Raw genomic sequence first — 16,235 nt, 5'->3', positions numbered from 1 at the left:
TAAGGTCATAAAGACAATGAAAATTTGGAAGCATTTTGATTTAAAAGAGAATTGTAGAGAAAAGGCAAATTTCAATCCAAAGGAATGACTTTCTAATGGTATATCTACAGGTATTAGAATTAGCAAAGAGACCTTTATGACATCTTTTAAATAAAACCATTTTATCCTATTTTTTCTTAATAGGTTGATCCCTCTTAACGTTAATATCATTCCTTCTCTTTTCTTGCTGCCTATAAATATGCCCATATCTTCCCTCATTCTCAAAAAAAACCCACTCCATCAATTTATCCATACTAAGTTATCATGCTATACTCTTCCTTTAAGTGGCAAAACTCCTTTAGAAGGCCTTGTACACTCAATCCCTTCATTTTCTTTCTTTTCTCTTCTTAACTATTTTGATTCTGGCTTCTGACTTCATCATTCAGCTGAAATTCTCTCTTCAGTGTTATCAGTGACTTCTTGTCAAATCTAAACATTTTCTCAATCCTTATACTATTCTCTACAATCTTTTATACCATTGATTACCCCCTTTTCCCAGATCTTCTCTTCTGTCTTAAGTTTTTGTGACACCATTTTCTCTTGGTTCTTCTCCTACCTATCTGGCCACTCTTTCTTAATCTCATTTGTAGGATGCTAACCATGGGATCCACAAAGGCTCAGTTCTAGATTCTCTCATCTCTTCTCCCTCTATGCAGTATTGCTGGGTGATCTCAGCATTTCCCAGGCTTTCATTAATAATCTCTATGCAAATGATTATCAGACATTTTATCCAGCCCTCACTTTCACATCTCCAGCTACTAACTGAACTTCAAACTGGATGTCCAATAAGCATCTTAAATTCAATATAGCCAAAGCTGCATTTTTTTCCCCAGGCTCAGTCACTTGACACTTACCTGCCCCACTTTCTTCTCCAGAGCTATTTGGATCCAGTGGCCAGCCTTGAATCAGGACAATTGGAGATGGCCCTGGATGTAAGGCAATCAGGGTTAAGTGACTTGCCCAAGATCACATAACTAATAAGTTTCAAGTGTCTGGGGCTGGATTTGAACTTCCATCCTCCTGATTCCAAGGCCAATGCTCTATCCACTGTCTCACCTAGCTGCCCAGCTGGTCATTTATTAAGCTTGAGAATCACCCATATTTTTTAAAAAATTATCCGAAAAATAACTTGGGATCTTCTAAAGCCACCCTTCATATTCTAACATACAAATGAAGAGATAAAAGATTCCACCTCAACTAACCACTTATGCAAACATAGTTAGTTGCTTTAGAAATTTGAAATGTTAGTCTTTTGCCAACAAAGATTAGAGAATGAATTCACTGAATTATATATATATATATAGAAAAATCCTGTTGTAAACGCCCACAGACCAGATTTAGCACTGTTTGGAGACATTGCATTGTATTGGAGTCTGACTATATGAGATATGATGAATTTTCCAAGGAATCTTAGTCTAGTCTGACAGAATTGGTAATTTATTAACTTAGAAGTTACATTTTAAGTACCAGTTTTTAACTGTTAAAACTCAGTAGTATGAAACGATTCTAACACTTTTGCTTAACTATCTGTTTTTATATCTTGAGTATAGTTGAAAGTTTTATTAAGCAAAGTTTTTTACTTGATAGAAATAAGAAAAACTCACTTTCAAGTATCTTGAATTTCCATATAAAGTTTGTCTTTTTCTATTTGACCATTTGCTCAAAAAAGCAGCCATCAAATTCTAACATTTTTATTTTTCCTGTAGGGAATGTAATAAGCTTCAAGAGAAGAGAGGAGCCATTTGTGAACAGGTGACAGCAATTAATTGTGATGTCCAGAAAATCAGACGTGAAATACAACAGCTCAAAGATGTCACTGAAAGTGAGAAACTAAAATTCCAGGTGAGGAGAGATTTGATGTTTTAGGTCAGGGGCAGAGAACCTTTGGGCCATATTGGTCTGGCATTGCCAAGGCAACCATAAGTGGGACTCAAAATTCAGTAAATCTAGTAGCTTTTTAGGGGGGAATTAATTAAATGTTTGACCAAATATAGCCCATGATTGATGTTAAAAAGATTCATATGCCCTTGGCAGAAAAAAGGTTCCCCCACCCCTGTTTTAAATGATGAATTGTAAATGCCAAGTAAAGGAAATTACAACTCAGGTAACCTTGGTGTACATCGGTGTTCTCTTCAGTCATTCATTTCTAGGCAAAGGATGAAATCATAAGCATAGCCAACAGACAGAATCTCTTCAAAATACTTGGTTCTCACAATTACTTTTAAGAATTCTTAAAAACAAATTCATTTCTTAGAAATTAAAGTTTGACTGAGGCTACTATCTTAAAAAATACTCTAGGGGCAGTTAAGTGGCACAATGGATAGAGATCGGCTCTGAAGTTAGGAGGGCCTGAGTTCAAATGTGGCCTCAGACACTTAATTACCTAGCTGTGTGACTTTGGGCAAATCACTTAACCCCACTGCCTTGCAAAAACCAAATGAATAAAAAAAAATTTAAATACTCTAAAGTAAATATTTGTTCTGATTTTTAAAAAAAAGGATCTGAAAAGTACCTGACTTGGGTACCACCTAAGACCTTTTATTCCACTTAACATTTTTGTGATTAGACTATTCCCAGACTATAACTCTCCTTCCCAGCCTTCACTTTCCCCAGAAGTGATGTCTCCACCACAAGAATGTTATGATCTGAGTCAGTAGAGCCTATGTATACTGTCACCACTGATTTTTATGAAATACTGAGGTAAAATGTAGTTTATTGAAAATAAAACTCATGGCCTTTCTTTTTCCCTCTAGGAAATCTTTCTCACCTTAAAAAGTGCTGTGGAGAAATACCATGAAGCCATGGAAAAAGCAGCTGAGGAGGGCAAAGCTAGAATTAGTGAAAAAGCTGCTGAGCTAGAGAAAGAATTTATCATTTAAACTATGCTGAATTGCTTTATTTTATTTATTCAGAGCTTATACAAGGCATGTGAAATTCCATAGTTTGAGAAACAAAATAACCAAGTAAGATAGTCTAAGTATTAAGCAAAGTATATTGGGGCTTTCTTTATAGAAATTAAAACTGCTTTGATGCATAATGATGTTCTAAAATTATAATGTACTTTAAAACTCCTTTTAAAGAAGTAGCTTGTCAATAAAGTAATTTTCCTTGGGAGTCATGTGTCTGGACTCTAGTCCTTTGTCAGAAGTAGTGAGGAGATTCAAACTCTTTACAAAGTAGAATTGGTCAGAAGAAAAGGGAGATACAAAAACTCGCTGAGGAAAATAATTCCATAAAAATTAGAATTGGGCAAAATAGATGACTGAGACATGAAGAATCAAATGAAAGAATGAAAAAAAAAATTGAAGACAATGTGAAATATTTCATTTGGAAAATAATTGGCCTGCAAAATAGATCCAGAAGAGATAATTTAAGAATTATTGTAGAATCTGAAAGCTATGATCAAAAAAAGAGAACCTATTGTATCCTGAAGAGATCATGAAAAGAGGAAGGAATCCCACATGTACAAAAATATTTATAGCTGTTTGTGGTGGCAAAGAATTGGAAATTGAGGGGATGCCCATCAGTTAGGGAATGGCTGAATAAATTGTGGTTTATGAATGTGATGGAACACTAATGATTGATCTATAAGAAACCAGGAGGGATGGGAATTCAGATGCCTGGAAAGACTTGCATGAATTGATGCTGAGTGAAATTAGCAGAACCAAAAGAACATCATGCACCCTAACAACATGGGATGATGATCAACCTTGATGGACTTGCTCACTCCATCATTGCAATAATCAGGGACAATTTTAGGGGCTCTGTGATGGAGAATATTACTGTATCCAGTGAAGGAACTGTAAAGTTTAAACAAAGACCAAAGATAATATCTTCAATTTTTAAAAATTGTCTCATGTATTACATAATTTTGCTATCTCTAATGTTTTGTTTTTTTCCTTTTGGATCTGTTTTCAACATACTCAGTTTTAATCTATGTACATCATGGAAGCAAATGTAGACTATCAGATTGCCTTCTGTTGGGGGGTGGGGAGAGAAGAGGGAAGGGAGGAAGGGAGAAAAACTGTAAAATACAAAACCTTGCAAAAAAAAGATTGGAAGATACTACCATTGTATATAATTGGAAAACAAATAAAATATATAATTTTTTTTTAAAAGAGAACCTAAACATTTCCTTTCAAGAAATTATCAAGGAGGGGGCGGCTAGGTGGCACAGTAGATAGAACACCAACCCTGGAGTCAGGAGTACCTGAGTTCAAATTTGGTCTCAGACACAATAATTACCTAGCTGTGTGGCCTTGGGCAAGTCACTTAACCCCATTTGCCTTGCAAAAATCTAAAAAAAAAATTATCAAGCAAAACTGCAGGTCAATGAGAAAATATTTCAAACAATCATAAAGTCATTCAGCTATCATGGAACCATAGGCAAGATAACATAAGATTTTAGCAGTCATTTTAAAGGATCAAAGGGCTTGTATGTGTAATTCTGGAGGGCAAAGAGCTAGGATTACAGCCAAGGATTATAGCTATTCAGCAAAACAGGATAATCTTTCAGTGGGGGACAATGAACATTTAATGAAAAAGGACTTGATAATGCAAATCTTCCCATGTTTTTCTAAAATCAGCCAACTCATTTCTTATGACATGGTAGTATTCCATCACAATCATGTGATAAAATTTGTTTAACCATTTCCTAGTCACAGCCATCTTCTCAAATTCCAATTCTTTGTCACACAAAAAGTGGGCTATAAATATTTTAGAACATCTAAGTTCTTTCCTTCCAGATTGTTCTCCAAAATGGTTGACTCAGTTCACTTCACCAACAGTATATTAGTGTCCCAATTTTTCCATGTTCCCTCCAACATTTGTCATTTTCCCCCCTATCATTTTAGCCAATCTAATCTTATTAGAGATGGGACCTTAAAGTTATTTTATTTTGCATTTTTCTAATTGACGATCTAGAGAATTTTTTATATGACTATATGTAGTTTTGATTTCTTCTTCCAAAAACTGCCTGTTCATAATCTTTGACCAATTGGGGAATGACTCATTCTTATAAATTTATTTTCATTTCCTATATAATTGAAATGTGACCTTTATCTGAGAAACTATAAATTTTTTCTACAATTTTATGCTTTCCTTCTAATCTTGGCTACTTTGGTTTTATTTGTACAAAATTTTTAAATTTAATATTGTCAAAATTATCCATTTTGTATCACAATGCTATATCTTTTATTCCTAAATTCTGTTCCATAAATATGAGAGGTAATATGTTCAATAATGTTATAGTTTAATAATAATTTATGGCTTCCTTTTATGTCTAAGTCATGTTTCCATTTTGACCTTATATTGATAGTGAAAAATATTTATCTAGATCTATTTTTGCCAGTCTGCTTGACAGTTTTCCCAGTAATTTTTCCAAATAGTTCTTTTCCTGAAAGCTTAGATCTTTATGTTTATCAAGCAAAAAGCTACTATACTATTGTATACTGTATACCTTCTCTATTCCACTGATCTACCATTATATTTCTTAGCTATTACCAGATAGTTTTAATAATTACCACCTTATAATGCAATTTAAAATCTTAAGTGATCTAGTACTATTAGACCTCCTTTTACTTTATTTTTATTAAGCCCTTTGATATTTTTGACTTTGATTTTTCCAAATGAATTATTTATTTCTAGATCAAAAATATAATTTTGGGGGAGTGGCTAGGTGGCACAGTAGATAGAGCACCAGCTCTAGAGTCAAGAATACCTGAGTTTAAATCCAACCTCAGATGCTTAAAAATTACCTAGCTGTGTAACCTTGGGCAAGTCACTTAACCCCATTGCCTTGCAAATCAATAAATAAATAAATAAATGTATTAATACAATTTAGGTAGTTTTAATTAGAATAACACTGAATAAATTAGTTTGCATATGAACCCATTAATTCACATGAATAATGATTATTTTTCCATTTATTTAAGTTTGACTTCATTTGTAGTAATTGTTTCATAATTATGTTTATATAGTTCCTGGGTTAATTTTGAATGGTATGCTCTCAGGTATTTTATATTGTCTATGGTTATCCATTTATACCTAAACTTTCAAGTGATTTAAATAGAAATGAGTTTTGTACTTTGTCAAAAGCTTTTTCTAAATCTATTGATAAAATAATATGTTTCTATTATTGATATAATCAGTTATGTTAAGAGTTGTCCTTATATTGAACCAGCCCTGAATACCTGGTATAAATCCTACTTGGTTACAATGTATCTGGAATATATTGCTGCAATATCCAAAGAAACTATTTTATTTAGAATTTTTGCATCAATATTCATTAGTGAAAAATGTCTATAATTTTCTTTCTCCATTTTTGCTCTTCCAAAAGGCAAATTATTTAATATTGGGATTAGTTGATTTTTAACTGTTTAGCAAAATTTACTAGTAAATCCATCTGGTCCTGATGCTTTTTTCTTGGGAATCTCATTTTTGACCTGCTTATTTTTCTAAACTAGGCTTATTTAGATACTCTACTTTCTCTTATGTTAATCTGGGCTGTTTATGTTTTTTAAGTATTCTTCCATTTCACTTAAATTATTAACATATAATTGGTTTAGACAGGATCTCAGGCCTGTAGCCAATTCACAGCTCAACCCTGATCCCAGTTCCAGGGTCAAGAGGAGTAGTCATGAGCAAGAGAGTTCTTGAGCTATGGTGAGCAAGGAACAACTTCCAAAAACTCAGACTCTTTGAATCTGAGCCCAAAAGCAAGCTGTCATCCTTAACCTTCAGCCCTGCATGTAAAACTACAGTGGAATGGCCTGGCCAGCACACCAACACCAAAAGAGAGCCACAGGGAGCCAGCAGTTCAGTCTCTCTAATTTCCTAGGAGACTAACAGTGACAGAATCCAATAGTAATCCACTGAAACTCAACCTTACATTAAGCAATAGTCTGCCTACATCTGAAATTTTTTTCCACATTGATTGCATTTCTAAGGTTTCTCTGCAGTGCAGATTCTCTAATGTTCAGCAAGTTTCTCTTTCTGTCTGAAAGAGGTTTTTCCACACTGATTATATTCATAAGATTTCTCTACAGTATTAATTCTTTTATGTTTGTTAAGACTGGTCTTCTGTGTAAAAACCTTTCCACACTGATTACATTCATAAGGTTTCTCACCAGTGTAATACTCTTCCTACATCTGAAAGTTTTTCCACATTGATTACTTTCATAAGTTTTCTCTCTAGGGTGGATTCTCTCATGTAAAGCAAGATGGGAGCTCTGTGTGAATGTCTTTCTGCACTGACTACATTTATAAAGTTTCTTGCCTATGTGGATTTTCTGATGTATAGTAAGGCTGTAGCTGCACCTGAAAGCTCTTTCACACTGAATACATATATAAGGTTTCTTTTTATTGTGGATTTGTTCATGTAATAGTTTACATGGGAGTTTAGATGGGAGGTCTGAGAGGAAGTTTTTCTTCACTGACTAAATTCATAAGCCTTCTTCCTAGTGCAGATTCTCTGATGTTCAGCAACAGATTTTTCTCCAAGTGACATCATAGGAACCATCACTCATGAATCTTTGCCTATGAGTTTATTCCACAGAAAAGTTTAGCTCTGGAAGAGTTTCTTTCATTTCAAGTCTGATCTCTTCTGAAACAAACATACAACAAAACATTCACAGACGCGTATACATACATACATAATTCCACCTTTCCTCCATGGGCAGAAAATAAACTATTTACATTCTGTTTCCCTGGACAAAGAAAAAAATTCCTCAAACTCAAATGGGCAGAAGCAATCATTTGAATATGCCATCAGCTCCCATCACAACTTCAACTTGGATCCCTACAACAGGTGAGGTTGTGGGACACAGGTGGGCTGACATTCTCTTTACATTCACAACTCAGACCATGAGCTCAATGGCTCGGAGTGATTTGACCCAAATATCAGTAGGTGAAACTAGAAGTCAAACTCTGTGACTAGTCTACAGTACTTGCTGTTGTCCTTCCTACTTGGAGAGGACCAAAACAGCATCACTATGTTAGGGTTTTATAGCATGTCAGTCTGTAGGTGATCAGACCAATTCAAGTTCGGAATGTTCTTCCATAGATCAGGCACAAATAGTCCATGTGAATACCTTGGGTGGACTCTTAACTCTGCACATCTAACACTTCCTTTGAGCTACTTCAGTTCTAATCAGATTGTCAATACTAGAGAGATTGTCTTCACTTTCGATCTTCCCTTTCACTTTCCTTATCTGCACTTTCAATCCTTTCTTCATAAATATGCCATTCATATTATTTCATGATCTATAATATCTGTAAACACAATTTCCCTGGTGATGACTTTCAATCTTATTTTTTTTCTGATACAAATCTGAGATCACACAATGAATGCCAGCACTGTTTTATGTTACTTGAGATATATTTTGCTTTGGTCCATTACTTTTTTGGAATAGGCATTCTTTTTTTAATTTTTTTATTTTAATTTTTTTTATTTTTGGTTTTTGCAAGTGTCACACAGCTAGGTAATTATTAAATGTCTGAAGCTGGATTGAACTCAGGTCCTCCAGACTCCAGGGCCAGTGTTCTATCCACTGCACCACCTAGCTGCCTCCCTACTTATTACTTTTTAAACAATTTATATTTAAATGGCCCTGTCCACTAAAATAAAAATAAAATCCTTGAAATAAACACATTTTTTAAAAAAATGCATGGCATTTTCCAAGTTTGATACTGTTTCTTACAAGAACCTGAGTCCTTTTGTAAGGAAGACAGCATGCTTCACTATTAGTCCTTTCATAGCTCTTCCCATTTAGTCATTCTGAAGCTCTTTGGAGCTTTGAGACAATTGTCCAAGGGATTTGAACTAAAAATTTGTTCACGGCATTTTAAGCAGTAAATAATGGCTCAACTTGATTACAAAGATATTTTTCCTCTTGGATAATAAGCATGCATGCACATGCTTCAACCATAACAGGTTTCTTTCTGAGGTGATTTCAAACTGTCCTGATCAATCATATATAATGCTTTTGAACATCATTCAATGAATATGTCAAGCTCTGACTCCTTTTTACTAAAGGCAACATATTCTTTCAGTTTCTCAACTTAACATCAAATTGTTTCCAAACTTCCAGGAAGGTCGGACATTCTTGTACAGGGGCTGTGCAGACTCCCACTGACTGGCAGTGTGTCCCTACACAAGAGGAGTGCCCTCATTATGGGTTCACCTTGCAATCACCTCTCATCAAAGCTATAATCACCAGATCAAGATGTTACTCTTGCAAGAGAGACAACTCTTTGAAAACCATGGTTGCTAGGCATGGACAGTAGAGTCCAAATCATCCTGGACCCCCCCCTCAACTACCCTAAAAAATCAGACCTTAAATTGCCACTTGTCACAATGTTGGGGTTGTTTTCTGATTATCCTCCACTTATGTTACTGTTCTATTTGGGAGATTTTCAAATTAATTGATTCACAATACGGGTTAGTTTTTCAGGAGAGTTTTAATAAGAGTGTAGCCATTTTGCTAGTAGTAGAAAAAAAGTTATCTTGAAGAAATATTCTTACAGAGTGGTTTTATATATAATCAATAATAAATTGTTATTTTAAAAAGTAAAATGTTATTAAAAAAAGTAAAATTGGCCAAATACATTCATCATTTAATATACTAATTGTCATGAGCCAATATAAAAATAAATCGTTTATATAGTAACTAACAATTCATAAACAAAACATAAAAATGAATTTCCATCCCTTAGCAAAAGAGCTTGTCCAATTATCCTCCCATTTTCCACTTCATATATGTGTGTAAGCATTTTCATGGTATTATTTAAAAATCAGAATACAATCAGGAAGATTTGAGTTCCAATCCCAATTTGGAAACTCACTAGTGCTATGTCCTTAGGCAAGTCACAGGACCTCCAGTTTATTCCATTTGCAAAACAGGCATAATAATATCACCTAACTTCTGGGGTTCTTATGAGGATCAAATGAGATAATATTTATAATGTGTGTGGCATACAGTAGATTCTATGCAAAATATTTGTTATTATATAATTATTATTTTGATTTTGACTATTCTCTACACAATTCTGCTCTCTTCTTAAACTGTTATTATCCGTACTTTGTATTCCTTTATTTCCCTATTGAACTAATTATATTTCCATTCCAAAATACTCATTTTCCTGCATCAGCTGAAAACAAGATTAAGGATGTGTTGCTTCTTCTCAAACCATCTCTGTGTTTGTAAATTAGATTCTGAGCTCTGTGACAGGGACTCAGTTGTAATCCTAGGGCTTAACATATGGCCTAGAAAGGTGCTTAATCAAGGGTTGTTGACTGACTGGGCCCAGAGCTCCAGCTTCTACCTCAGTCCCTATATTCTGATCTCTCTTCTAGATGTCAAAAGCATCTTTGGGCCTCAGCTCAGTTTCTGTCTCTTTCTTGCCCTGGCCCCTCATTGTGGCAAGGCAATCCTTTCACATCTCCCTGACTCCAGACTCCATATGCCACTCACCACAGCAGCTTTTACAGATATTCTCCTTCCTCCCCAACCCTCCCTTACGACTTACTTGTACCTGCCTTCCCCATCTACACACCTGAGGTCCTTCACCATGGCCTACTTCACTGAAAAAACTGGACCATTTAACAAGAGCCCTCTTATGTTCCTCATCTCACCTGAATCAAATGTCTTCTTTTCCTTTGTGATCTCAGTACCAGATAAAAAGATCATTTTCTCTACTTGCTAAATGGTAAGGTAACCTGTGGAAATAATTCCATTCCATCTCATCATCTATGTCATTATGGTCTGTCTTCTGATATCCCCATTTTTCACTATTTTTTCACACTCTCTCCCACACCAGTCATCTTTCCTATTGCCATAAATAGCACCATTCCTCTCTAACCCTCAAAACACCTTCACTAGATCCATATATCCCCCCGGGGAATAGCATCTGATACCTTACCTCCTTTCCAGGGTTGAGTTGACTATTTACAACTGGTGACTCCATCCTTTGTCTTGCTTTCTTTAACATAATGTTCAATTGAAACTTCTCTCTCCAAAATAACCAGTAATCTTGACACTGTTAAATCCAATGGCCATTTCTTAATCCTCATCTTTCTTGATTTCTCCATAGGCTTTGACACTGTCAATCACCCTTTTTTCTTAATACTCATACTCTCCTCTCCAGGTTTTAATGCCACTACTGTCCCCTGGTTCTCCTACCACATCCAAAACTACTCCCATTTTCTTTCCCCTAACCTTCCCATCTTCCTACTTTCCCAATGCTATCTGAAGCATCTTCCCAATAATCAAAGTTCAGAAATGAGCCTGCTCATGTACTCTCACACCTTCACCCTACTGACCCCTATGTTCAATCTTGCAAAGTCCCGTTGATTCCATTTTTGTGAGATCTCTCACATATACTACCTTCTGTCCCAATGCTGTCATTTTCATGGGTTTAGGCCACAATCAACCCCCCTTTGAGGTATTACAAGAGTCTGCCCGTTGGGCTAGCTGCCTCAAATCTTCCCCAGTCCAGTCAATCCAAGTTCATCTTCCTAAAGTGCCTGACCATGTTGAAAAAACTCCATGGCTCCTTAGCAAAAGAATCAAACAGAAAATCCTCCCTAGGTATGTCAAAGCACATCATCATCTACTCCTCTCCAAATCTTCCAGTCTTCTTTCACCCTATTTGGACCCCTCATCCATATATGCTCTAACCCAGTGGCAGGAGTCTTTCTGTCCTGTGAATAGGACAATCTACTACCTGACTTGGTGGGTTTTCCTCCCTCTTCCTGTTGCTTCAAATGCTTGCCCTAGCTTCCCTGAAGGCCCAATTAGAGTCCATTTTCCACAATAAGCCTTTCTAGTCCTCCTTAACTTTGGTATCTCCTCTCTCTTGACTAGCTCCAATTTATCTCTAGAAAGGTTTGAGAAAGATATAATTTCTAAGTAATTTAATCATTTTATTAATAAGGCCAAGATGTTTATTAATAAAAGGATGGTCATTTGGTCATCTCTCTTAGACCAAAGACCCCTCATAATTTTGGGCTCATAGTTTATATGCCCTTGGAAGAGTAGGTGTTCCTCAGAGAGTCAATTAACATTGATTGGTTAACAATTATGAGACAAAAAATATTGCAATAAGAGGGCAGGCTATATTGCAATAAGGTACATGATGCGTCACCCAAATCTTGATTAAAGATATTTATTAATTTCCCTATCACCTGACAAAAGGAAGAATCAACACTAACCAGATCTATCTGAGCAAACACAATGAGCAGTACTCAGTCTAAATTTAAAATTTCTTTTACTGTCTAAAGAGTTTTCCCACAGTGGTTGATTTCTGGATGAGAAAGTAGAAAAAGAGAAAAACCTTGGTTCTAATACAATATTTAGTTTCTTAGATACTAGAAAATTAATTGCTTCTCACAATAGCATGTTTCCACGTGACTGTTGGCATGGAGTCTGCCCCACCAGACAGTCCATAGGAGCATGGATGTTTCTGCACTTCTTTATTTCCCAGTGCTTAGCCCCAAAGTCTGGCACATAGTAGAAATTAATTGTTTGTTGACTTGAAAAGGTCTAAGAAAGACTTTCAGGAAAATTCCATGACCCCAAATTCCAAACAATGACTTCTTAGAGGATCATAAATTGATCCCTAGAAGAGAACTGAAAGGCCATGGAGTCAACCCCCTAGAAAGCCACTGTTAAAAAATACCTGGGCAACAAAAATGTGCATACCCTTTGATCCAGCAATACCACTACTGGGTCTATACCCTGAAGAGATGATGAAAATGGGTAAAAACATCACTTGTACAAAAATATTCATAGCAGCCCTGTTTGTGGTGGCAGAGAATTTGGAAATCAAGTAAATGTCCTTCAATTGGGGAATGGCTTAACAAACTGTGGTCTATGTATATCATGGAACAGTATTGTTCTATTAGAAACCAGGAGGGGGGCGGCTAGGTGCACAGTGGACAAATCACCAGCCCTGGAGTCAGGAGTACCTGGGTTCAAATCCTGCCTCAGACACTTAATAATTACCTAGCTGTGTGGCCTTGGGCAAACCACTTAACCCCATTTTCCTTGCAAAAACCTAAAAAAACTAAAAACCAGGAGGGATGGGAATTCAGGGAAGCTTGGAGGGATTTGCATGAACTGATGCTGAGTGAGATGAGCAGAACCAGAAAAACACTGTATACCCCAACAGCAACATGGGGGTGATGGTCAACCTTGATGGACTTTCTCATTCCATCAGTGCAGCAATCAGGGCCAATTTGGGGCTGTCTGCAAAGGAGAGTGCCATCTGTATCCAGAGAAAGAACTGTGGAGTTTGAACAAAGACCAAGGACTATTCCCTTTAATTTAGGGAAAAAAACTGATATCTTACTGTCTGATCTTGTTATCTCTTAAACTTTGTTTCTTCCTTAAGGATATGATTTCTCTCTCATCACACTCAATTTGGATCAACGTATACTATGGAAACAATGTAAAGACTAATAGACTGCCTTCTGTGGAGGGTGGGGGGAGGGAAGTGAGATTAGGGGGAAAATTGTAATACTCAAAATAAATATAATCTTTAATAGAAAAAAAAATTTTTTTAAATACCTGAAAAAGAATTCCAAGGTGGGTCCTCCTGCCCCTGAGCCTAGCACTTGCTCCATCAAAACCTCTAGAGGCCTTTTGAAATCACAGCTCTCATCTACCTGCTCTTAGCTCATTCACCTCAACAGTGGGGTCCTTAGGTCTTCTTGTTCCATTATCCAAGGTACTTTCCTTTGCACAAAATAAAAGATCACATCTTCTCTGATAACTGGAAGCCCTGGTTGAGGAGTTGGTTAGGGATGAGCTTGGAAAGAAACTTGTAATTTAGTTCTCTTAGGGAAAGAGGTGTGAATTCAGAGCTGCTCCTCTTTGAGAATCATTCTATTATGTTTACACAAAAGTACCCACCCGTGCATCAGTGCCTTGTAATACAAGTAACCCAAAACTGGGTGTGCCACATGCACAACACACACACACACACACACACACACACACAGATATATAGACACACAGACACATAGACACACAGACATAGACACACACAAGCACATACAAACAGATACACAGACACACATAGACATACATATAGACACAGACAAACACACTCAGACATATACACAGATAGACAAACACACACAAACACATAGACACAGACAGACACAGACACACAGATACATCCCCTCTATCTTGTTCTATTCTGGCAATAACTCCTAACCGCAAAACTAGGTAAAAGGGTGATTATACCAGATTAGCCTTGAGCCCCAGCAACAATTATCTTTTGCCCTCTCCTTCTGCCCAGATCCCCATTGCCAGAAACCTAGATAAATCTTGTATACTGTTCATTAGAGAAGTGTTTGCATCTTTGAGTGAGATTCTCCTGCTGGCAAATTCAACAAACCCTAGTTGGTCCAAATTCTGATTCTCTGCCGGTCTGTTATTCCTAGCCACACCACGGCCATGAAACCAAGGACCAGAGAGTGGTTGGGTGGTTCCCAGGACTCCTGAAAGACAGCTTCCCTAGCATTTATTTGGGGAGGATCTTTGAGGAAAGTTGGAAGAGAAGATCATGGACCCAGTTTGGAATTATTGGTCTTGGTTCACCTTCTTTATAGAAGGATGAGCTTAGGGGGCAATGGATGGCTGGGTGGGACAGTGGATAGAGCACCAGCCCTGGAATCAGGAGGACTTGAGTTCAAATCCAGCCTCAGACACTTAATAATTACCTAGCTGTGTGACCTTGAGCAAGTCACTTAACCCCATTACCCTGTAAAACTTTTTTTTTAAAAAAGGATGAACTCATTGGATAGTTTCCATTCTCTAGAAATTAGAGGCAGCTTACAGTAGAGAGAGCTCTGGGCCTGGATTCAGGAAGCCTAAGTGTAAATCTGGCCTCAGATAGTTACTAATATTGTGCCCTGTTCAATCAATTAACCTCTGTCTGCTTCAGTTTCCTCACTTGTTAAATAGGGATAGTAATATTATCTAACTTGAAAAGTTATGATGAGATTGAAGTGACGTAATACTGTACACTGGGTAAGGAGTAGAGCAACAAGAAGGAAGATTAAGGAAAAATCCTGCTCTATCAGGCACAAGTAAGAGTTGTGAGCCACAAACTGATGCATGTTAAAAAGAAAAATATTCCCCAAACTAGACCCATCCCAGGGAGAGGAGGGTTGCAAGGAAAAGCTCATTGAGCAACCTTCAGAGATTTGCAGACAAAATTCACATCCAGGTAGAGGTTAAACTAAATAACTTTTGAGATTAGTTCCATATCTCCACATCTAGGTGCTTCAATACTGATTTGATCTTTGACCTGAAATTACCATAACTGGTAAAACAAAACAAACAAAAAAATTCCTTCAGGAGCAACAAAGGAATCCCTCAGGTTTCTGTTCCACACTGCCTTTTATAGAAAACCAGACTGCAGGAGGACAATTTTAAAGACAAGAGACTTTTTCCTTTCTGTTGATTGATAAATCCTCCAAACCCTGCCCAAATGGAAATGAAAACTCAAGAGTCACTTGGGGAAGAGTCCTTACCCAGGGAGAGCAGGTTCTGGGCATTCTCCATCCTCATCTTCTTGTACAATTCTTTCTGAGGATGGTCGAAGAGGTCCCCCTCCTCCTGAGTGAAGTCCACGGCCACATCTTTGAATGTCACCCTCTCCCAAATTGTCAAAAATCATAAGAGGTAAGAGTGAAAGACACTTGAGAATCATATAGTCAAAGTCTCATCAATTCACAGGAGAAAACTGAAGCACAGAGAAGGGATTTTCCCAAAGTCCATATCCTTTATGAGAGCCTAACTGAATTTTGAGAAGAGCACTTTATATGATCAGTTAGAATAAATGTGAGAAATGTCATATTATGGAATGTCTCCCTATGGAAATCAGAGAGAAGGTACATCTTCTATTGTGATCTGCGGAGGAGAGAGAGAGAGGTGATTTGAAATTTCTTCTTTATCAGAACTGATGTAAGAGATACGTTTTAAAGAAAATTTTGTGAAGAATTTGTGAGAAGCTGGCAAGGGTATTCTGGGGGAAAACATTTTATATGATGACTTAATAGAAAACAAAGTTAAAGAAACTCTCTAGTTTGTTTTCTGAATGGCTAAAATAAAGTGCTACCTGTATGAAAACATGAAGAGGATTCTAAAGAGATAGTCATAAAAATCTGAACTGCACTGAGTGGT

At 36.7% G+C, this 16,235-nt stretch overlaps 1 protein-coding gene across 1 annotated transcript in view; it reads left to right on the top strand.

Annotated features, from left to right (window-relative positions):
- The window catches only part of NUF2 (NUF2 component of NDC80 kinetochore complex), a 29,273-nt gene extending 26,336 nt beyond the window's left edge, over positions 1 to 2,937 (top strand). Inside the window, exons 13-14 of the mRNA XM_074217016.1 lie at positions 1,746 to 1,881; positions 2,793 to 2,937. Of these exons, the coding sequence (XP_074073117.1) occupies positions 1,746 to 1,881; positions 2,793 to 2,918 (262 nt within the window). The 3' untranslated portion in view covers positions 2,919 to 2,937. The remainder of the gene's footprint in view (positions 1 to 1,745; positions 1,882 to 2,792) is intronic.
- Positions 2,938 to 16,235: the final 13,298 nt, after the last annotated feature.

The sequence above is a fragment of the Macrotis lagotis genome, chromosome 1 (genome assembly GCF_037893015.1).
Source record: "Macrotis lagotis isolate mMagLag1 chromosome 1, bilby.v1.9.chrom.fasta, whole genome shotgun sequence".
NCBI lineage: Eukaryota > Metazoa > Chordata > Mammalia > Peramelemorphia > Peramelidae > Macrotis > Macrotis lagotis.
The sequence above is the reverse complement of the archived record's forward strand: the minus strand, read 5'-3'. Positions and strand labels throughout refer to the sequence as shown.